Source organism: Apostichopus japonicus, chromosome 20, assembly GCF_037975245.1.
Source record: "Apostichopus japonicus isolate 1M-3 chromosome 20, ASM3797524v1, whole genome shotgun sequence".
Taxonomy (NCBI): Eukaryota; Metazoa; Echinodermata; class Holothuroidea; order Aspidochirotida; family Stichopodidae; genus Apostichopus; species Apostichopus japonicus.
The window spans coordinates 32,642,695-32,666,409 of NC_092580.1; the positions used below are offsets into that span (position 1 = coordinate 32,642,695).

The window sequence follows — 23,715 nt, forward strand, 5'->3', positions numbered from 1 at the left end:
AAACGAGATTATGTACCATCGTGTGTGAGGCTGGTATACATGGGCTCTCGATGCGCCGACTATGATCATAGGAAATTTGGCACCGGTTCTATAACTTTTCTTGGGTCAGTGGTTCGGATACCGAGCAACAAAACGAGTTCTTCCTGGCTTTGAATAGTTTCATAGTCAGTGTTTTGTTTATTACCATTTCATTATTCCAGCCACCGACCTGAAGTATAACCACAAAGACTCCGTAGAAAGTACTAGAGTTGTAGCTGAGTTTGACTCAACTCAACACGAGTAGCTTTTTGAGTACAAATTAAGCCAGGGCCCAGGGGTAGGGCTAGATGAAAATTTTCTTCTCAGAACGAGCACGAGCACAAATCTGACATCTCTCCAACAATTCATCAGAGTAAAATAGTAACCATTGTTGTAAAGAAGTCCTACAATTAACGCCAGTTTGCGCAACAGCCTCAAACAGAGGCGCAACCACGTATTCGTGTAGGTAACCTCCTCCCCCCTCCCCCGCCCAGAATAAATGCGACCACCCCACCCGAATTAGACAGAATATTACACACAAAAATCATAGTGCACAGTACATTGTTTCAAAAGTTGCAAAATATAGCACGTTTTGCATCTAATCAACCTCAATTTTATTAGAAGTTCTCACAGGGGGAATGGAGATCCCTCCACTGGACAACATGATATCTTAGCCCCTCCCTCTCCCACGTCTCCCCCCCCCCGATGAATGTAAAAATGGTGTTTGCGCTCCTGTGATGTTGAGGAAGGATTTCACTATTCCAACACCGTGCATTCGATTAATTGCAGACTGTTATATGCAATAATGCAACTTACTGCGAAGTTGCTTGAAAACATAAACATATGCATACAGCAAATGCTTACAATGACAACAGCTAGACCAGTTCAGTAAAATACAATTTGGTAAATATACATTGTTGTTAGAATAAATAATGACGGACACTATATAGTGTAATATCCCGAATATTCCAAAATAAAATATAAACCACGGAAACGTAGTCAAGCCATCACATTGAAAACGAAGACCGTGACATCGGTAAACGATAAAATATTGAAATCTACCGTTCTGACGAGATATAAAAAAAACTATCGTGCATTGATGAATAATACAAAGATGGTAAGTTTCCGTTTCATTGGCTATACTAGGATATGACTTATTGTGCATGCACTGGAAGTGTTGCTAATTTTGCAAAGATGGAACCAGTTAAGAGCGTGAATCTGCAATTTCATATCATTTTGCCGCTTTCTGAAGATGATATTCAAAATGACCACTTCAATATACTAGCAATGGCTGTAAAATTGTATTGCAAAACAGCAAGTATTAAATTTTTACCGTTTTTATTTTTTTCTACCGTGTTTGTAAATTATCGATATGTCCTTTCTACGCTCCCGTAGCAAACCCGTTGTTGGGGACTTCCCACAGTTTCAGGTTGCCTGTGATCGCGCACGAGCTAAAAAGAGGAACCCAAATTATAATATAAGGACCACTCAATACTGTATGTTATTGTGTTGTTCTTTAATATAATGATGTTGATCATATGCAAAAACGGTTTTGAAAATCTCGTTAACCTGAAAAACCCATCTTCAGAGCTGAAACACTGGTAAGTTATTGAAAGTTGAGACAGGTTGTGCAGAAATTTAGCTGCCTGCACAGCAGATGGTTAGCGTACCACTTGCACGAAACTCAATTTCAAGACCGGACGAACGTAGATTATTCACCTGGTACTGGGGCGTCAATCCCAACCGAAAAATGCGGGGGGGGGGGTGGGGGATGGGGAATAAATGACTGAACTTGGGTAAAACTGAAGAAGCGTGCGCGTAGCCAAACCGCGATCGCCTTGGCGCAACACCTTTATTGGATGGGGTCCAGATGCGTACCCTGGTGAGGGCAAGGGGGCCGACTCACATCTAGAAATCTTCAAGTTTGCTTCTGTTTGGTCCCTGAATTGATCTGTCAGTCATAAATACATATTTTAACAAACTTCAAATCTGACATGTGATTAGACTTAAATTAAGAAAGGCTTATCTATTTAACATCCTGGCCTTTATCATGAATAATAAAACTCAAACCAAATTGGAAATTCTTTAAATTTGTACACAAGAATAAAATCATCTTGTAGTACAGATGTCTACAACACGCACACAAACGGCATCATAAGTACATTTAAAAGCAGTTGGATACATTCACTGGACAAATGTGTACATCACTGGGCACATTCACTTAATTGGAAACAAAATATCCTATAAAATAATCAATACAGTACTTCAGGGCTCTTGCCTGGGTAGAATCTCTAGGGGGCAGTTGAGGAACATGGAAAAACATGCATAGTCCAAACGTTACTGCACATAGTGATGCTTTTGATGTGTGTGTATACCAGGGCCATTTATAAGAAATTTTTAGTGGGTGGCCATTGCCAAAAAGGGACCATTATGACACTATCTAAGCAGAGAACCACCATTGGTTAGTGCATGGTTTCAATCAATCAATCAATAGTCATAAGCCAAATTGGCCCGTTGACCTCCCCGAAGATTATAAACATTCTTAGGTTTGTAACCTTTCATAATGTTAATCCGGTGCCTGCCATCTTCGAGTAGCTGGGCTGCAGAACGGCCGGACCATTTGGTTAGATTGTCAATCCATCGTAGATTACGTTTGTAGCCGCAGGGTAGCCCACAGAGTACAGCAAATGTAAGGCCTCCACAACGTACAGCATGTCCGAACCATTTTGCGTTATGTTGAAGAACAGTTTCAGACGAGAATAGCCATCGGCCCGCAATCTTAGTGTTTAGTTCCTCATTCGACACATGGTCCTTCCATGTGAGACCAAGCAAACGTCGCCAAATTTCTCTACCTAAAGCGTCAAGGCGATTCATGTCAGCCGCTTTTATGGTCCAGGTGCTACAACCGTATGTAAGACGAGATGCAACCAGAGCTCTGGTCAGGTGGAATTTAACATCCATAGAGATACGATTCGACTTCAAATAGACTTCAAATATGCATGGTTTGCATGAAAATTATTGCCAAACATGCCTTGAGCACAGATTGCCGGAACTGGTACTTCCCAGGCCTGTTAAGGTGCATCTAAACATTCTTTATTTTGAGATCTCAAGTGTTTGAAATTAGAATAAAAACAGGTAAATTAGAAAACAAAATTATTCGGTAAAATCACTTTGTAGGGGAATTACAGGACCTTGGGTTACTTTATAAAGCTCTGCTTTATTCATTGTTTTTACGCAAGTAATTGAAGCTATAAAACACGCTAGAGCATTCTGATGGTAGCCGAAGCCTATATATGCTGAGGGGATGCCATATGGGAATTTTAGGTGTATTACTAAGTTGGCGGTTTGTGTTATCATTATTTGTTTGACATTCCAAAAAGAGACCTACTGTGGAGGGGGAGGGGGAAATAAGTGGGTGGTTGGGAGGGGTTGAAAATAAGTGAGTGGGTGGGTTGTGTAGGGGACTTTGCCATGATGTTCCAACTTAAGACATTGAGGCACTCATATGAGGGTCAACAATGAAACTGATAGGACCTACATAACACATATAGTAATAAAAACGTAATAAACATATTTATGAGCCGTATTTTCACATTTGAATTCTACAAATTTTAGGAGCTCTGTACGCTTATTGTGATTCTAACAAAACTTGAGACAACCAAAACAAACGCACTGTCATCGAATCCACGATCGTGCAGCGTTTAAACTAAACCTAAGAAATGATATGAACATTACGCTAAAACTAAATGAAATAGCTCATTCTGTCCAGGCATTCACATTATCTTAGGCCTACTTTCATTAAGGAAGTGGAAATCTCAGGGGACATTTATACTGGAAAGGAGATCAGCGATTGCTGCAGGCTTTCATTATCTGGTGGCTTAACAGATAGCCTCAGCAGTGTATGAGAGTGGTTCCTCACATAAGTTACGCTATAAATGAAATCCGTAATTCTTATTTCAACCCAATTGAAAAGTGCTATTTTTCGTCGGGGGCTTGAGCAGATGAGAATAAAACATTGATAACTACTAGTCTCATAGCACAATGTTTGAGCTCCCTTTATGAGATACATGTGTCATTATGAGCCTGATAGGCCAAGCACCTACACAAGTCCTTCACCATAACCCTGAGGGGAGGGGGGATGGGATTTGATATTGTGTCCCCCACCCTTCAGAAAGTGGGGGACATGTCCTCCCCCTCCCACCATAATTGATGCCCCTGACCTGGTATATCATTTATTGGCATTAATGACCAATATAATTTGCAGGGATTGATATTACCACTTTAAGTATCAAAATTTAATGCAAGTTTATAATGCTCTAGCCTAGACCGTAGTTTCAGTGCAGAAACAATTCATTTGATGTTTTTTGGGGGGCTGATTCATACATATTTATTATAGGTAGACTTTACTTCATTTCTGTGTCTCATTTACTTGTTTTATTTTTTGTTTCATGAGTAGGTGCAGATCCGCTCATCATTATGTTCAGCACAGCATTTAAGTTCATTAACAACCTTTGGGCCAACGAAGAAGAAGATGACAAGGAAAATGAAGATGTACCTTCCCAATACCCAACAGCTGAACGATCTTATGGCACATTCATTGATGGCCCTCTCAATGCCAACCAGAACACTCTGTCCCATGGTCACAAGATCCAACCAAACAGAGAACACATCAAAGGTACCATTACACATGTCTTTGGTGACTATGGGCTAATAAATGAAGACATTTATTTCTCTTTGTCATCTTTACAAGACAGGGCTTGCCCTGTTGTTGGAGCTAGCATTCAAGCGGTTGTTGAAAGCACCGGAGAAAATGGCCTCGGTACGAGAGAGGCAGTCTCTGTTTCAATTGTCACTGACTGGTTTGATTCCAAGGGGGAGATCAAAGAGGAGGTGGAAGAAGTGGTCGTCGGTAAAATCACAACCTGGGACAAGCGAACAGGGACCATAAACGACCAAATCCCGTTTACGAAAGATGCTCTTCCCTATGATTTTAAAGCCTATAGAGGTGACTGGGTGAAAGCTACGGTCGTTCAAAGTGTTTCGACTGGCAAAACTGTCGCCAAGGCAATCACACCCTTACGAGAAAAGCATTTCTCCGGAGTGCTCACACATGCTTATCCTGGGTATGGATATGTTGATGGTACAATCTACTTTAGTTTTGCATCGTGTGATGGATTCAAGCCCGAGAAAGGTGATTGGCTTACGGGGGTCGCAATCGAGTCCGATCAGAATCGTGGCAAGTGGAGAGGTGTAAAAATCCACAAGAAGAGCAGACCAGTAGAGAGGTGAGGCGTTGTAGAAGATACTTAAATTAGAAAATGCAGCTCTGTTTAAGGTTCATTATTTTCAAGACCCTCATGATATAAAGATTTGTTTACCAAGCAGAAGTTCATATTTACAGTTTGTTACAAGTTATTAAGTTGTTAATAAAATAATGCTTAAATTGTCAAACAAATAAGTGATCAGTGAACTTGCTAAGACAAAGAGTTGGTGATATTATACAATTAACTTGAATATACAAAATACCTGTTTCATGTTATTACAGCAAAACAAATGTGGAAGATATTGACCAGCAACCTCAGGTCAAGTGGAAAGAAGAACTCTTCAGAAATAAATGTGGTGTTATCATCACAGAATTCACTGACCCCTTTGATGTCCTGCTGGATGAAAAGTTACAAATGACTCTCATTATCAAGTGAGTTTTTCAGAGTTCTGTAGTCATTTGGTAATAATATCCAGTTTAATATGAGTTGCTATTTTTATAACCCTTTTTAATGTCTTTAACGTGTGATTCGTCCACCCCATCTTCATTGTTTAAGGTACCCCGTTTCATACCTCTTTTATCGTAAGCTGTTGTGTGGAAAGTCAATTGGATGCTCTGTAAATTGTCTTTCAGAAACACCTTGGAGCATGAGTCGAGGTTGGTCAAAGCAATCAAAGTGTCATGTTGTGCTGGTGTCACCACCCTTAAGGTATCTTCTGACAGCTCTTCCATGCTCCATCCACCATTTACAATCCCTCCTGCCGCATCTGTCTCAGTTTATGTTACTTTCTGTCCAAGGTAAGCCTGTTCTCTTTATTTACCTCTGTAAACATATATCGCCATCGCTATGGTAACATGGATTATACTATGTCCAGTAGAACCTGCACTATATAGGATGAACATGGATGATCTAGAGCTCTACAATATTGATCTTGGACTATTTGGTTTTGATTTCCTTTCCAGCAAAATGTTAATAGTTTTCACAATGTTCTTGCATATTCATTGTAGCACTCTCAACCTTGCTCTTGGGGTGTTGTTGTCGTTGTTTGACCCTGTTTTATGGAAGAACTGTTCGAAGAACACCTATAACATAACATGAATATTAGAAGAGAGCTAATAATGTCCTCATTATAGATACTCATTCAGCCTGAAAGGTAACTTTTAACCTTTTATTCTCGTCAGGTACATTGGAAGGACTGCCGTGATGACCATGTTTCAGTTCAACGATTTTGAAATAGTTCGAGAGATACCAGTGACTGTTCTTGACGCTGGTGTGAGTGCCATACTTGACACTGTGGAGCCGATTACGGATGTCACAGATACCAAGAGGCACAAACTAGAACGTTGGAAGGACAGCGTGACAAAGAAAGCCGACGGACAGGTGATGTCGTACCCTGGTGTAAGACCAACCAGGTCAGAGGAATATCAGCATTACTCTCTTTGAATGTGTAAAACTTTTTGCTTTTTAATAAATTGACTATGCTTGTAATTAGATGCTATCTTACTGTATGATATCACTGTTGTAAATGTTATGACTCTGCTACACTACTTTTTTGTGTGTTTTCCGTAAAGATACGGTATATATGGTAGTAAGAATCAGAGAGATCAGCCGTGCTTTTTCTTTGTTGAGGAAGAGAAGATTAGGAAAAAAACTTTAACAAATAAAGAAAGTCTTCATAGACCATATGGCAGATTTGTAGTGAGTCTGTATTTCCAATCATCCTCATGTATTTGTACTTTATACTCATTTTTGGAAGTTTCATATATCACATAGGTACCACATAGGTACCACATGGTACCACATAGTATAAGATTAATATGCTCACAGGTGTCAAACTATAGAAATATCTTGACAGCTACAAAATAAAATTAAGCAGGACAAATTGTTTTTTGCATGTAGCATATTTCTGAAGTAATGATGTATATTCCAAGTTTTGAAAGTTCATTATAACCATTTTTCTTCATACCTGTACCCCTGTTTTCTTTTAGGATATATGACTATATCGTGCCAGTTAAGTTGCCAGGTTATCCAGTTTCCAATCAACTCCAGTCTTGTATCATGAACAAGCAAGATGTCAGAGATGTGCGACCGGTCTTGACACAGGTAACTATGCCGTTGTTACTATGGTTACTTACTTCCACGAATTTGGTACCATATTTAATGTCAGCCAGCAGAACAGGTGGTTGTCAGGTATCAAGTACTGTAGTGGACCATAAGTGTATTTCTCTCTACAATGGTGTATTCACCATTTTAGCTGTTGTAGTTTCACCGAGTGTTCTATTCTGAATGTGCAAAATAATGAATATTCATTGCTTAAAACAATGCAAATTGATGATAACATTCATCACCATTGCATAAAATTACAGTCATTCTCTGTAAATCTCAAGTCAATAATTATTATTTAGTAACTTATTTGAATATTCCAGCTTTAAAACCGTAACAAATTGCTGTTCATATATGTTAACTAGCTTTATCATACAATTATGAATTTGGAATAGTGCTTGCTACCAAACTGCATTTAGAATGTAATAGCATACTACCCAGTCACTATGTAGATATGAATCGGGTTGTCAATTCCTCAAAGCTAATCTGTCTACTCAGCTTTGGGAATCCCAAAATACTCAAAAGGTTTAATGTATCGGAAGATATCAGGACTCCAATTTTGGGCTATTTCTCAGGGTATGGACATATTTTGCAGGATATGGACATATCCTTCAGGGTATGGGTATATCCTGTACTTCATGGAATATCCTTCAGGACATGGACATGTGGAAGTGAGGACATGGACATATCCTTTGGGATATGGACATATCCTTCAGGACTTGGGGATATCCTTTTGCTCATGGAAATATCCTTGAGAACATGAGGATATCTGCCAGAACTTCATCATATCTGGTGAGCATTTCGTCATTCATAGTCAGCAATTTTGGCAGAATGTTAGCATATCTCATATTGCAATAATTCGGAAATTTGGAAGATTTTGTTTTCAAGTCCTGAGCTCTTTGTAGCTTACGTGCAAACTGTTGAGTTATGTTCAGTAAGTTCATTATCTGAATTGCCTTCCTTCTTACTCTTCTCTAAACGTCTGCCTGAAATATTTCCTTTTATTTCTCTGCCCTCCTCAGCCTCTGCTCATGGAGAATTATTCACAACGGTTTTCTGCTCTTCTTCATCTGGAAGAAATTCAGATGGATATTGACATCAGGATGTTTGATATGGAAAGAGTAAGTACATTGTATCATTACATTACTGGATGTAAACCTTATATAAAGTTGTGTGTACAATATCTCACATTGCTATGCCTTTTATGATGCTTTAAGATTGAATAATGGAGTATATTGTTGAAGAGAACTTGTAACATCCCCATTAAGGAAAGGGCTGGGTCCATATGGTAAGGAAGTTCAAATTAACTTGGATTTTTTCATTTTCTAGAGAGAAAAAAACAGGTGTATCTATAATATCATCATCCTGTTATCCTGTAGGAAGCAAATGTCTGCTAATATTGCATTGTGTTAACAGAGACCCTGCTCGTATTGGAACTGATATAGCAAACATTCAGCTCAGCTCAGCCCGATAAGGGAATGTACTTGAAAATTAACAGTTAGAATCAATATGGATAAATGCACAAGTTTAAAAACAGAAGAAAATGATGAGGGTCATGGAAGTTCATGGAAAAGTCATGCTATTTGGTCTGTCCATTTTGTTCATCGGCTTTAGAGAATTGACTTGTTGCCTCAACAGGTTAGCATGAAGCCTTGGAGAGAATTCTTATCCCTGGAGGTACCTGGATTAGCCGAGGGGCGGCCGTCAGTCTTGGTGGGCGACAAGATCATTCTCTCATCTCCAGAAGTGAAAACGCACAATTTTGAATATGATGGGTTTGTCCATGAAGTGAGTCAAATGTTTCAGCTGTATGGAAAATTAAAAGCAGTGTAAATATTGCAGTTAGATATACTGACTTATACATATTTGGTATTAAAAGGTAGAAACAAGAAATTAAATGTTAAATCATGTACGTTTAAGAACATTGCTTATCTAATGAATAAGTAAGTTGCCATGAGGTAGCTTTATGATAATAAATACAGAAATCTGGGCAGGAATAGAGAAAACAAAGTTGCATAGGGTTGGTTGGAAGGGGGGGGGGGTTGGGGAGGGGGAAATGTTGATAATTTGAAATTCTTGGGAAACATTTTTCATTAAACAGAAGGAGTACATTTTAAGGGGCTTGTCCCATGTTAGTCTGGGGAGTCCCCATGGTTTCAACAGAAACTGCTGCATATGTTGAATGAATCAACCTTTTTGTACCAACGGTGCACACTGGCATGGGAAGTGACAGGGGCTGGTGTATTAGGTCCTATATCTTATCCTCTCAGTTACACTTAAGTATGCATAAGCTGAAAGTCATGATTCACGACCAGTCTCATATTTAGCATTTCCATAGGTGAAATATAAAACATGGAGAAATTGGTAGAGGAACCCTATTTTTGCTTCCTTATATAAAGTGTGAAGTAAATTTGTCTAGAAAATGTAATTTCAAGTTGATTTTCTCATCTAGGTTCATGGAGAACACATTCTAATGAAATTCAATCCGGCCTTCCATGAGAGTTACCAAGCTGAGCGTTACAACGTCCGGTTTACTTTTAGCAGGTAAAATTTGTTTTGTCTACCTCGATGGTTTCCTTCCAAGTAGCTGGTGCTAATGCTCCTTAGGTAATGCCAGACATTGCAGTAATCATCAGAATAAACCAGTCTGCACAGAATATGGAGGAGATGTTTCCTGAGATAATTAAATAAAAACCTGTACAAGTATGATTGCTTACTACATTTTAAGAATTTCCAAGGGGCACAAGCAATAATTATGTTTCCATTGCAAAATGTTAGCAAAAGAAAAATAAATAGTTATTATAATATATATATATGATATTGATAGGGCTACTTGTTTTTATAATAAAGTGTGCTCTGCATCTCATTATATGCCATTGTAATGTGATAATGCCAACATTGCCAGGTTGGCTGAGTCTCCTTCATTTAGTTTTTCCAGTTTATGCTACTGCGGGCGCAAACTTAAGCACTGACCTGTTGGCCTGTAGGCCCAATCCACAAATCCAGACCAACCAAAGTTTACCGGACAGCAACAAAACACCATCCGAGTTTAAAACAAGCTAAATAGCTGTTATGTTCAAAGCACAAATAGACACACATCATTTTATACTTAACATCGGTTGAGTTTCAGAAACTTGTATTATCATCGTCGATCAGACTTGCAGTTGAAATGTTAATATGAATAATACAAATGGGACATTCACGAAACATTTTCAAAACTTGATCATTTCTCACAGAAAGGGTACCAATGTGGTATCTTCAGTGACAATTGAAAAATAATTCAGCCGTCTTTAAAACTGACAAACCTACCTCATGTCAATAATAACAGAAAGAAGGTTTTCTCATTAGCCATACCAAGCATAGAATGAGGTTTCCTTTGATTCAGTGATTGAAACTTTTAGTCAAAGTCAATATGAGATTCCTGCATGTACCTACAAACAAATGTTATTATGTATGTGTCAATGTTTGATACCATTGATATATACAGTAGCCACTGGGGGTACATGGTTCCTCTCTGCTCTACCCAAAAGAGTTTCAGACTTTCTTCCAGTTTCTTTGCTCCATCATGTAGGCTGGCTGGTTGAATCTACAGTAATTTCCAACTTCAAATATCCGTCTAAGTTATTAATTTCTGTCTCTCTTTTTAAGAACACCATTAAGGAGATGCCACCAAGCTTGTGAATTTGCTGTTAATCTTGGAGTTCAAGGTACAATTATTTGTTGCTTCTACAATAAATTAACATTTTCCTTTTGAACTCCAACACTCATCTTTTAACCATTTGAAAATGTGTTGTAGAAAAGAAGTGGTTTGAAAGTGTTACCTTTGGTGGCACACTGGTATTAAAGTATTTAAATAGCACCACCGTTTAAAACCTTGACTGGGTATTGCCTATCAGAGGTCATTGTCCATTTCTTGACCATTATTATTTATTTTGGTGTCTACCTACTTAAATACTTTATGTAATGTCATCAGTTCAGCCTTAAGAATGAAATTATTTTCGATAGGTGTTGTGTTTTCATTGCTGCTCTTCAAGTTAAGGTAGCATACATACTGCATATAATTTCACCATTGACTTACCCACTAAACCATCAAAATAATGTGGTCTCTAAGTCCTTATAGAAGTTCTAACTAGCATATCCCTACCCATCACTGGATAACTGACACATTGGCCATTGATGGCACCTGGAAGTTTCTGTATCATAACACTGTAAAATTTTAGCCATAAGAGCGTGAAGTTTTCGTCACTTATTAACACACACCTCTTTAATCTGTAATAAACTATTTTTCGCATGCTGCTCTTGGAAGGCTTAAATTGGTGTAAAATGGCCTCAATTGACCCAATTTTCCCATCACATGAGTTTCAATTTTTGTACACTGACATCCAAGCCACAAAAAAACAGATCTTGTTTGATAACATATCCAAAAATATGACATCTTGTTTTCCTGTTGCTCCTCGGCACTTTTTCTGAAGGAGAACACACTTGGGTGAATTGATAAAGCATGATTGTTATTATTATTTGGCCAAACTTGGATTTCTGCTAAAGCTCTGGACTTCTGAAACTTCACAGAGTCTCAATCATTATTAATTTTTTTATGATGTTTATTTATATATTTTGTTTTCTTAATCCTCCCTAGTTCTGTTTCCTGCATTTTCTAAATCAAGACCTCCACAAGTTGACGTCCTCCTTAACACCCAAAACATCTGTTACAATAGCAACCAACAGATTATCAAGAATATTGTTAAAGTCTCACCGTCACCTGAATACATGACCAGCAAGATTAAAAGTTTCATTGTGAGTCCTTGGCTTTTAATATTTCAAAGCTTTGATTACAAAAACAATGGAGTTATTTACAAAGGCAGAGTTCTTTATGAAGGATATGGAAGTAGAAGCCTACTTAAAAGCAATCAAGTCATTACAAGGCAGTGTTATTTTATGAATTATTTGAAAATAGAAGCCTAACAAAATCAATTGAGTTGTTACAAGGCAGTGTCCTTTTATGAATTATATGAAAGTAGAAGCCTACGTAAAATCAATCGAGTTATTATTAGGCAGTTTTCTTATATGCAATGTATGGAAGTAGAAGCCTACGTAAAATCAATCAAGTTATTACAAAGCAGTATTGTTTATGAATTATTTGCAAATAGATGCCTACACAAAATCAATTGAGTTATTATACTAGGCAGTGTCCTTTTATGAATTATATGAAAGTAGAAGCCTACGTAAAATCAATCGAGTTATTATTAGGCAGTTTTCTTATATGCAATGTATGGAAGTAGAAGCCTACGTAAAATCAATCAAGTTATTACAAAGCAGTGTTGATTATGAATTATATGCAAATAGTAGCCTACACAAAATCAATCGAGTTATTACAAGGCAGTGTTATTTTATGAATTATATGAAAATAGAAGCCTAACAAAATCAATTGAGTTGTTACAAGGCAGTGTCCTTTTATGAAATATATGGAAGTAGAAGCCTACACAAAATCAATCGAGTTATTACAAGGCAGTATTCTTTTTGCAGTATATGAAAGTAGAAGCCTAACAAAATCAATAAAGTTATGATAAGGCAGTGTTCTTTTATGAATTATATGGAAGTAGAAGCCTTCACAAAATCAATAGAGCCTACGTATGAGCAGAAAACTTGTTTGTCTATTTATCGGACCTGTCTTTGCAGCGGTTTGATAAAGGTGCAAATGGTAGGATTTCTCAGAATGTGTAAATGTTTCACAGCAAGAATAAGCTGCTATGAGTTTTGAGGGAGTAAATTTGAAAGCCTTATTAAATTGAAGGAAACAGTCAATTTGATTATTCCTAACAAATGTTGTTGTCAAACATCGTAAATAATTACACCAGTAATTTATCCAGAAAAAGCCCTCTAAATCAGTCTTAAGTTTTGGAAAAACATTAAACTACTTACGCTGCATTTTCCGAAACTCCTAAATGCCAGGGAACCATGTGAAAAGCTGGCTTCTGGCATAGTTGCTTAGGACTCAACAAAATATGATAAAATTAAAGTGTATTGATTTTATGTATCTTCATGTTTATGTACTGTCTGTCTGTCTGATCACTTTGTCTTCAATGCTGTAAAGATTAGGTCAAAAAATGTAGCTTTCAATAGTTGTGAGAGCTAGAGCTCAACAAGTGAGCTGAACTTTGCTTTTGTTTGCTCCAAAAGTTCTACAAGAAAAAGTAATCATTGACCCATGACTTTTGTCTCTGTGACACTAGAACACAAAACATTGTGTAAGTTTTGAATCATAAAGGAGGTAGTGACACATTTTCATTAAATTGCGACAAACAACTGCAATAAATTTGACCTTTACTTGATCCGTAGGTGAAGATTTTTGTTGTAAATAACGGTTATCTTCATTCAACCATAAGGTGAGGTTAAACACACACATTGAAATGGTGTATTTCACGTATCAACATGAAATATTCCTATTGGCAGTGGGAGCGTGATGTTACCTGACATGGTTCAATCCTGTTTACATTTGTTGATTTTCTTTTCCAGGTTCCCATAAAACCAGACGAGGATCGGTTTGTGGTTCCAAAAGTCTCATTGGCCAATTTGCAGAGGAAGAATTGGAGTAAATCAGGCAAAATGTTGGTCCAATATTTTAACAAGTCGCTGAATCCCCGTCAGAAAGCGGCCGTGGTCCGCATCCTTCAGGGGGAGAGCCGACCGATCCCATATGTTTTATTTGGGCCTCCAGGTATGAGAAACCATTTTGTAATTTAAATAATATTAAAAAAATATTAATATTAAATATTAAAAAATATTAAAATAATATTAAAAACAAATAGTTCCCTACCAGGTAAAAAACATTGAATTGAATTTGTATCATGATAATAATATCCATTTTACTTATCCTTCTTTTCTTTCCCTCTAATTTTTTTTATGGGTAGGAACCGGGAAAACGATAACTGTTGTTGAGGCTATCCTGCAGGTGCATAAACATATGTCACATAGCAGAGTACTAGCCTGTACACCTTCTAACAGTGCTGCTGATCTACTGGTGAGTACCATTGGTACATAAGTAGGTACATAAATAACTCTCCCATGGTAGAGTACTAGCCTGTACACCTTCTAACAGTGCTGCCGATCTACTGGTGAGTACCATTGGTACATAAGTAGGTACATGAATAACTCTCCCATGGTAGAGTACTAGCCTGTACACCTTCTAACAGTGCTGCCGATCTACTGGTGAGTACCCTAGGTACATAAGTAGCTACATGAATAACTCTCCCATGGTAGAGTACTAGCCTGTACACCTTCTAACAGTGCTGCCGATCTACTGGTGAGTACCATTGGTACATAAGTAGGTACATGAATAACTCTCCCATGGTAGAGTACTAGCCTGTACACCTTCTAACAGTGCTGCCGATCTACTGGTGAGTACCATTGGTACACAAGTAGGCACATAAATAACTCTCCCATATAGTAGCCTGTACACCGAACAGTAAGCCAGTTGGAAATTAGGAATCAAGTTTCTGATGTGTTCTGGAATTCAGGATAAAAGTGTATTGTTGATAAGAAATATGTGAATGATTATGCAGAAAAAAATATAAAACCATTTTGTTTAGAAACATTAAAGCATGGGTGTGTAATCTGTGTAATTCAAGTGACATTAATATTTCAAACTCTTCCATTTTTTTCTTGCCAGTAATTCATCATTTATTAGGCATACATGATTGATAATCCAGCAGCCACATTGGGTATTAGAGATACAAATTAGAAAAGGAATATTGAAATTTAAACTTTGTAGTATTTTTGTGTTTTTTATTACATTTTTGTCATGATTGTTTTGTTTTTTTCATAGGTTGAGAGACTACATGCAAGTGGTGAGGTCACGACCTCTGACATGGTCAGGTTGAATGCATTCCGGAGACAAAAAGAGGTGAGCAAACCCAGACTTGAGTATTAATTCAAATCCAAATGTAAGACAATCTGATTTCATCAGATGAAGAAAGCTGACAGTTATACAGCAAGACATAGTAGGTATTGAATCTGTTCAAAGAGGTTGATGGGGGTGGGGTGTAGGGTGGGGAGGGGAGGGGGGATTAGAAACAGACCAAGAGCCATAAATACAGAATAAAATTTCCTGCAGTGCGATACAACATCTTGAGTGGAGCACCCAACCACCTATCTCTCAAAAGTAAGTCTGTCATCCACTGACCTTTATTCATAACATCATTCATAACATTATTTATTTACTAATATCTCCTTTCATTTCAAAGGCCATTCCTGAAGCCATTTCTCCATATTGCACAGACGGCGATGACCTAGCGTTGGTGGCCCGTCATCGGATCATAGTGACCACGTGTGGTACTGCCGGTACCTTCTACCAGCTGGGACTCAAGGCGGGACATTTTACTCATGTTTTCTTGGATGAGGCAGGGCAGGCTACAGAACCGGAGGCAATGGTGGTCGTAGGTCTGAGCACAGGGCAAGATGGACAGGTGAGTTTGATAGGCTAGATGTACCAAATCAGTAAAGAGCCCAGGAATTATGATGTCAGTATAATTATTCAGTATGTCACATATCATTTTAAATTTGCACATTGGGTTGTGTGGGTTGGACAAGTTACCAACCACCAGGTGTTATCTGTTGTAAAGTCCTGTGAGAATGCCATGCCCCATGATACAAGACTGTAAAGCTCTACTTTAAAATTAAAACTTTCTTATGAATTGTCAACTTGATACTGGTATGCAATATTGTTACTGATTATTCTGGGGAGGTATGTCTTAAAATGATTTCTTCTTGGTACTGTCTGTTCAGAGTATCATAACAGGGGACCCTCGCCAGCTAGGTCCCGTCTTGAGGAGCGATCTTGCCAAGGGGTACGGTCTGGAGCAGTCTCTCTTGGAGCGGTTGATGGATAGGACGCCTTATATGAGAGATGCAAAGAAATTCAGAAATCATGGCTGTTATGATCCACTCTTGGTAAGTTTTGGTACAATATGAAGGCTATACTTTGCACTTGCTAGGGTCATGTTAATCACATGCAACACACATGCTTGTCACATGCAAGCCACTAAAATAACTGATTTAACTTTCAACAAGTTTTCTCAATGCATCAAAAGGAAACTTCAACAGTTCATCAGTTTGATACGTTTGTGAGGTGGTTTTAAATTAAACCAGATTTCAGATTCATTTCAAATTCTGCTTTCACTTACTATATGAATCGTAACTTGTAAGATGTTGCACTTAGATCCAATCTGCTGCCTATTACCCCATAAGTTTACTGGTGTGAATAAATATCATAATTGGTAACGTATAGCGTGAACACCGGTTTTCATGGTGTAACCGGTTGCTCAAGTAACCTTGCTGACTGCTATATTTCGGTTCTTAACAGGTGACCAAGTTAGTGGACAATTATCGTTCGCATCCTGCATTGCTGAAGCTTTCTTCCCGCCTCTTCTACCACGGTGAGCTTGAACCAAAAGCAGAGAGAAACCAGAGGGAGGCACTCTGCAAATGGAAACAACTTCCAAATAAAGAGGATTTCCCTTTAATGTTTCATGGCATCAAGGTAAAACAGACTTGCTTAATCAAGTGTTAAAGCTAGCTTTCTTGGTTAAGGGGGGGGGTGTGAGGGCAGGAAGGTGGGGGGGGGTTGGTTACCATTTTATCATCACCATTTTTCCAAATCTACATAGTGTATTTCAAACTGAGATATTAAATTTACAATTCTATTAACATATCGCACCCTACTAGATTTCTTCATCACTTGAATATTAAATAGCCAGAAATAATAGATTTGTTTTCATATTAAATGTTTCATCACCCAGACATATTTTCATTACACACTAGTAACAATCAGTAGCGAAATAGCCTCAAATAGGGAAATTTTCAGAACTGTTGGTTGAATTTGTCTTCATTAGTTTTGTTATGGGATTTTTACTATCCAATCCTGGTTGAAAATTTTCTTTTCAGGGAAAGGATTTGAAGGAGGGTAACAGTCCATCTTGGTTTAATCCGGTCGAAGCAGTTCAAGCGGTTAAATATCTACAGGCATTGCTGGCTGATAATAAGCAAACTCTAACCACTGATGACGTGGGTATCATCACTCCATACAGGAAACAGGTATTATAATCTGTAAAAATTATGAACAGAGCATTAATAATAATAACTTACCCAATACATATAGTTGATCGCAGTATTGCTGGAGTGCTATTATTATCCCCCAATCCTTTGGGATAGTCCCTTAGTTATGTATGAAAGATTTGTGGAGTGTGTATGGGTGGTGTGTATGTGATGTATAAAACATGGCTGACTGGTGCATGAATATGTATGACTAATTAACATGCACATTTTGTAAGCTAACGTCTTATGCGGGTGAACATCCCATAATAGTTAACATAAAGACACGCAAGGTAACCTTCAGAGTAGGTTTTTCCCAAAATTGTCCACTATTTGCTACACTAAGCAATTAAAAAAAAAAAAACTTTTGCACCCCTTTACCCTGTAAAGAACTTACCTTTTCAGAAAATTTATTGACTGCATATAGGTACAAACTGCCTGTAGTCCTGCCTCCCATCCCTCCCTTCCCCCTCCCCAGGGGATGCATGCACCCAAGATCTGTGGAAAATCAAATATATAAATAAACAAAAAAGTTAAGAAACCCATTATAGAGTATCTTGTTTGAAGACTTGAATGTACATCATGACTATTTATTACCAACTTTTGCTAATGGCAATTGTAGTATGCCTTCATTATGTGTTTTATGTATCTTCTGCTAAAACTGTTTAAAAGAAATTGTAAAAGTATTTTTTGAAATAATTTTGTAGTTTTACTGGTCAAATTTCCTCTCGTATCTCTTTAAAGGTGGAGAAAATCAACCTGCTACTGGCCAGCCTTTGTATTCAGGGAGTGAAGGTTGGCTCCGTGGAAGAATTCCAAGGACAGGAGAGAATGGCAATCATAATTTCAACTGTAAATACTTCCTGCTTATCATTAATAAAGTTCGCTCAATACCATCGTGTGATATTCTAAGATAATGTGAAATAAGAGGGGGAGATTATAGCGGCATGCCGGAATGCTCGTCAGAGCTTTCCTCCTTCGTAAAGTGCTACGTATTTCACTCGTTTGTGACATTCTTCTTCTTTGTTTTCAGGTCCGAGCAGATGAATCTCTGATTGGTTTCGATAGGCTTCATCAGCTTGGATTCGTGAGCAGCCCGAAGAGATTCAACGTTGCTATAACAAGACCCAAGGCACTTCTCATAATAGTCGGCAATCCACATGTCCTTGCATCGGTAAAGTGATCTTTCCTATCTTCAATATGCTTGAGAAAAGAAAAAAAATAGTTCCACAAGTTTCTTTAAAGTTTGGCACATATTGGTCATCAAATGTGCTATTTGTGTGAGAAATTGGTGGAAGGAGACACAAACCCAACCATCCCCTTTAGCTTATATAACAGACATCTTTGTGAAGAATAACTCCCTCATTTGTTTTCACTTGAGAGATATCGTAATTTTTAAGTCTTGTCTGGGAACTTTCATAGTGTAGATCTGTGATGTCATAGTGTCACTAGAATCTGTAATCTCTTACTTTTTTTTTTCTCATGTTGTTCAGGTAGAATTTTACACTATGCATTGCCAGCAATGCCATCATTACATCATGTAAACAGCTTCAATACTTTGGATTCAGCATTTGTACAACCCAAATCCATAATACAGAAAACAATAAGTAATGAAGAAAGCATCAAAAATTGTGCTTGATGATATCATAATTCAGCCGTCTGTGTAAAGGGAAAATTTAATCTATGAGATATCCCAATTGGAATTAAAAAAATTGTAGCTGTTGGGGGAGCTTGTTCATGACAGTTATTTCTGTTTACATATATCAATTAGGATGGTAATATTTGTGTCTCCTTTAGGACTAAAAGTTGTTTTGTTCTGTTGGCTTCATGCAGCAGTTTGTACTGAATCTGAAAAGTTTCCCTTCGTAATTCCTTGGTAATTCCTCTAACAATATAACCCATGAACTTAGTTGATCAAGTTTCCTTGTTTCAATGTGACCAGTGAAATGCTGATATTTCTATATACATATAATATATATATTTATATATATATATATATATATATATATATATATATATATATATATATATATATATATATATATATATATATATATATATATATATATATATATATATATATATATATATATATATATATATATAATATATATGTAGATATATGTTTATGGTTATCCTCAATGTCTGTCCTATGCCATAGTTTTCTGTAAATCTGTTCTTTTTTTTGCATAAACATATTCCATTTTTGAAAGCTGCATGTGGACAGCCACATAATGGCAAAGAAATATATAACCAATGGAGATGAATTTAACAGATATGAAAATGTACTTATACACTATCTTGATTTGCCTTTGTATATCAGGATTCCAAGTGGAGGGCGCTGTTGCAGTATTGCATGGATAACGATGCCTACATTGGCTGCGATTTACCCGATCTTAGCAAGTTTGAAGAGGACCAATCGGATGAAGAAGTAAACATGGAAGTGTCTGGAGAGGGTGAGAGGTCTACTCCAGAGGAGGGTGAGAGGTCTACTCCAGAGGATAACGAGGAAGATACTCGTAACGACTCTGAGGGAATCTTGCATCTCGATAATAAATCTCAAAAACTTGCAGATGAGATGCCGCAGTCATTTGTCTACCAAGCAGATGGAAGGAAACACGAGGAAGGTCGGCAGGATGAGAGAGATTGCGAGCATTCAGAGACAAGCTCAGATGCATCTACTCAGGGAGTGTCTCCCGAAAGAGCCGTGTATAATTTACAAACAATTCTCAGCAGGAGTTTAGAATCTCCCCCCAAGCCAGCTTTGGTCTCTCCAGGGCCTTCGGGTGATGGGAGGTTTACGAAGTCCTCCGAGTCAGCTTTGTTCTCTCCAGGGCCTTCCGAGGATGGTCTCATTGAACCTGTCCATGTAGAAGAGCAGGCTCTGGTGACTACAAAAGATGGAGACATTTTAAAAGGAACTGATTTCATTTGTGAAAGACTTGAAGTAAGTCTAGACGGTGAGGGTGGGACCTTATCGAGGAATGCAGTAAGCATCTCACCGATTGCAAATCAAAATGGACCAACTGATTCCGACAGCCCCAGCTTTCAGAATGAGAAACCTCTGTCGAGCTGTCATCAAGAAAAGTCTGAACAACTCAGAGAGGACTCTAGAAGAGCGAATAGTGGTCCGAATTGGTCACCTAGGAGCAGCATCTCATCCAGATCGTCATCACCAGCCTTAAGTGATGCAGGATCCGGGTTGGAGAGGAGGCGGAGAAGGGTAACCCCATCCACACCTCTGCTAGGTTCCAAGCTGGCCTGCAACTTCCAGCAAGTACCAGAAGGTGAAGAGGACAAACTGAAATTAGGAGAGAAGTTCATCAAAGGGAAGGGAAGAGGTCTAATAATTCAAAATAGCACCTGAAAAAATGGTGTGGTTGCCACGGGAATGTTTTTAAAAAAAAGGCCATTTTGTGGTTGCTGTGCTAAAGAAAATTCAGTGAACTCTCTTTGCTTGGGCAGTAGCCTTTATCCCTTTCTTATGGCTGAAATATTCTGGCACATTACAACATTTCAAACCAAAAATATCAGCATAAACCAAACAGTATTTTCGATGAACCTGTAGGCGTGACATCAAAAACCAAACAAATAAACAACACTAGCAATTTGTTGATTGTTGTTATATCAGCACCTTATAAGTAGTTTGCATAATAAAATCTAACGTTATTCTGTTGATGAACTCCTGTTGGAACATATAAAAGGCCAAAGCTGTAAGAAAATTGATGAGTTTCTGATTTTACTTTGAAAATTTGAGATATAATGGTGACATAAAACCTTTTTCTAGCTATCAGGTACATTTTAATTTTCTTCTCTCAGGTAGTTTAGCCTACAGTCTTGAGACTGGTACAGTTGTTGTTCATGATCCAAGAGTAACACAATCAGCAGGGGCAGACAAATGCAGGATTTTAACAGGGAGGGGGTGTGGCCACAAGTGACCCCCATGTAGGGGGCTCAGGGTCCCTGAGGCATATATTGGCTATAAATGAGGTCTTTAATTAGTTCTGCATGCAAAGTTGTCCTATTAACTACTTATATCATTTTTTATGTGTAGGGTTGAAAGGTGGGGGGAGGGGGGGGGGACTGCACAATCTTACAACCCCCTTGCAGAAGACAGCGGTTTGAAGAATTTTAATTTAAGTTTTAGTAGGAGACCACTGAGTACATGATCTCAATGTTACAAGTTTTATTACAAAAATATATTTTTACTAGTTTACTAGATATTTCACTAGTTGGTATATCTAAATCGTGAACTTTATGAGTACAACTTTGAGTACAAAGCTGTGCTGGTGAGTACAACCTTACAGCTTGAACCGGATAACAGACTCACTGCACTGAGAGGTGGTCCATAATCTATTAAAACACACAAGCTCCATTCAACTAAAAGATCTCTAAAACTGATCAGGTGCAACATTGTAACTAGAAAAATGTTGATTTCTGCCAAGTTGTTTCTGCACTGCCAACTGCCTCAGAGAGATCTTTATCTAACCTTCAGTTAACATCAATACCAGATCTCAATACTTTTAAAAACATGGGCATATGCATGGGCAAAGAAAGTCGGATTGTCAGGAATGGTCACATGATACAGTATCAGCCAATCAAAGCTAAGGATGAAAGAAACGACTAGAAACGATTCTAGAATGAACAGTATCTATACAAGTGTGTTTTCAAGATCTTACCCTTAATCTTATTATAAGCAGTACTATATATAGTTAACATCAAAGCAGTGTACAATGTATTTAGGTAACCTTGCCATGTAAATATACATCTCTTCTATTCTCTTTACTGAGTAGGATATGTCTTTGCACTTCCTGTTGCATAGATGTTTGTCTTTTTTATTACTCAGAGATAATCAGTCTCTTTGTTTCGGCTATTAATGATGGCGTGTATTAGTTAGTTTTCTAGTTGCCGTTGCATTTGCTGGTTTTGCACTGAACATCTTTTAGTTGAACACATAGCTGTGACAAGATGGTCATCTTGTTAATGAAGTTGGACAGTTGTATATTACAGGCCATTAACATTATCAGGTTTGTTGAAAGGAAACAATTTATTCAGTGCAAGTGGTAGGACATTTGGATGAAACGGATAAAACGATAATGCCATCAAAATTGTCGTTTTGTTGTCCTCCACTTGATAGAACATGTGGTTGTATTCAACAGGACAATTTGGCGATCAACATTGTCAGTTTGTTGAAGGAATGAAAAGGAAACGAGCCACATATATAGTTTGAACATTTGGTTGTTTGTGTCAGGCATTAAACCATCAAACTCTCAGCATTGTTGGAAGGGAGCCAGATCTTCTGCACGTGGCCTAGTGCTGTTGTATTTCTATTCCGTAAGACTATAACTTTATTGAAAAGCAAAAATTAAAAAAGACAAAGAAAATAGCGGAATTGGCACTCAATTTTACACAGAGCAGAAGGTAAACGCATTCTACATCGAAATTAATGATTTGTCTCGATTTATTCTTGTTAACAGAGATGTATAGTTGCCAGAGAAACAAATTGCTACGTTAAGGAGCTGAACCAAACAGAACTGTATAGGGGTAGGCTAAATATAATCGGTCGTCATAGCAACAAGGTTGGATCTCAATTATTGTTGGCCTTTCATTTAGTCACGTTTGAGTTACACACCATGAATAATTCCAGACTTATTCAAGATGTTTATGTTTCGCAAGAACTTTGTATTTCTCTTTGAATAATAATATTGAAATCACAGACAACGCAAAAGAACGTCACCATTATTTTTTGCAATTTGATACAATATTTTACATGAAGATGTCAATTTTTGTGAAGTCAGTGAGATAATGTATGTGATCGTTCAAATGTCGATTTTCGTTATTGTACGACATTAGCGACTTTACGAATTTTTATTCTATTTTTAAATTATTTGCAGTAAGTTTCCAGTGTGATTTCCTCACGTTGGCCCTTATTTCTCAACGGATATCCGACGGAATTTGTTGCAACAAATTCCGTCAGGTTTTTTTTTTTATTATCTCTGCTGGTGTAGGCAAGCTGGTTGTTGTTATGAAGTTTAATCAGTTCACAGGAATAAAGAGATAGTGCTTTCGCGCGCTTGGAGCTAGTTAGTAACAACGGCTCTGGTATGCATATTATAACGAGTGCCGCCGCAACAGCAGATAACAAAAACCTTCACAGGACCAATGTAAGCTGTCTCTCTTAATGGTTCCCTAACCGAAATATTTTTCAATCCGTTGACTATGATAGCAATAACCCATTTGTGAT

At 37.8% G+C, this 23,715-nt stretch overlaps 1 protein-coding gene across 1 annotated transcript; it reads left to right on the forward strand.

Annotated features, from left to right (window-relative positions):
* Positions 1-1,433: 1,433 nt before the first annotated feature.
* Positions 1,434-23,202, forward strand: LOC139961880 (RNA helicase Mov10l1-like). The gene is made up of 21 exons (XM_071961497.1): positions 1,434-1,619; positions 4,475-5,303; positions 5,564-5,713; positions 5,915-6,079; positions 6,464-6,694; positions 7,271-7,385; positions 8,408-8,506; positions 9,024-9,173; positions 9,838-9,929; positions 11,034-11,092; positions 12,022-12,179; positions 13,899-14,100; positions 14,294-14,403; positions 15,208-15,285; positions 15,626-15,847; positions 16,167-16,331; positions 16,744-16,920; positions 17,325-17,474; positions 18,216-18,323; positions 18,505-18,645; positions 19,795-23,202. Exons 2-21 carry the CDS (start codon positions 4,495-4,497, stop codon positions 20,836-20,838), a joined length of 4,425 nt encoding a protein of 1,474 aa, XP_071817598.1. The 5' UTR covers positions 1,434-1,619; positions 4,475-4,494; the 3' UTR covers positions 20,839-23,202.
* The last annotated feature ends 513 nt before the right edge of the window (positions 23,203-23,715 follow it).

What these genes read in the sequence shown, in the direction of transcription:
- LOC139961880 (XM_071961497.1), top strand. Translation starts at nt 4,495, where the DNA reads ATGTTCAGCACAGCATTTAAGTTCATTAACAACCTTTGGGCCAACGAA. An exon ending in GCACAGGGCAAGATGGACAG is followed by an intron (nt 15,848 to 16,166) that starts GTGAGTTTGATA and finishes CTGTCTGTTCAG; the next exon opens with AGTATCATAACAGGGGACCC. An exon ending in TGGCAATCATAATTTCAACT is followed by an intron (nt 18,324 to 18,504) that starts GTAAATACTTCC and finishes CTTTGTTTTCAG; the next exon opens with GTCCGAGCAGATGAATCTCT.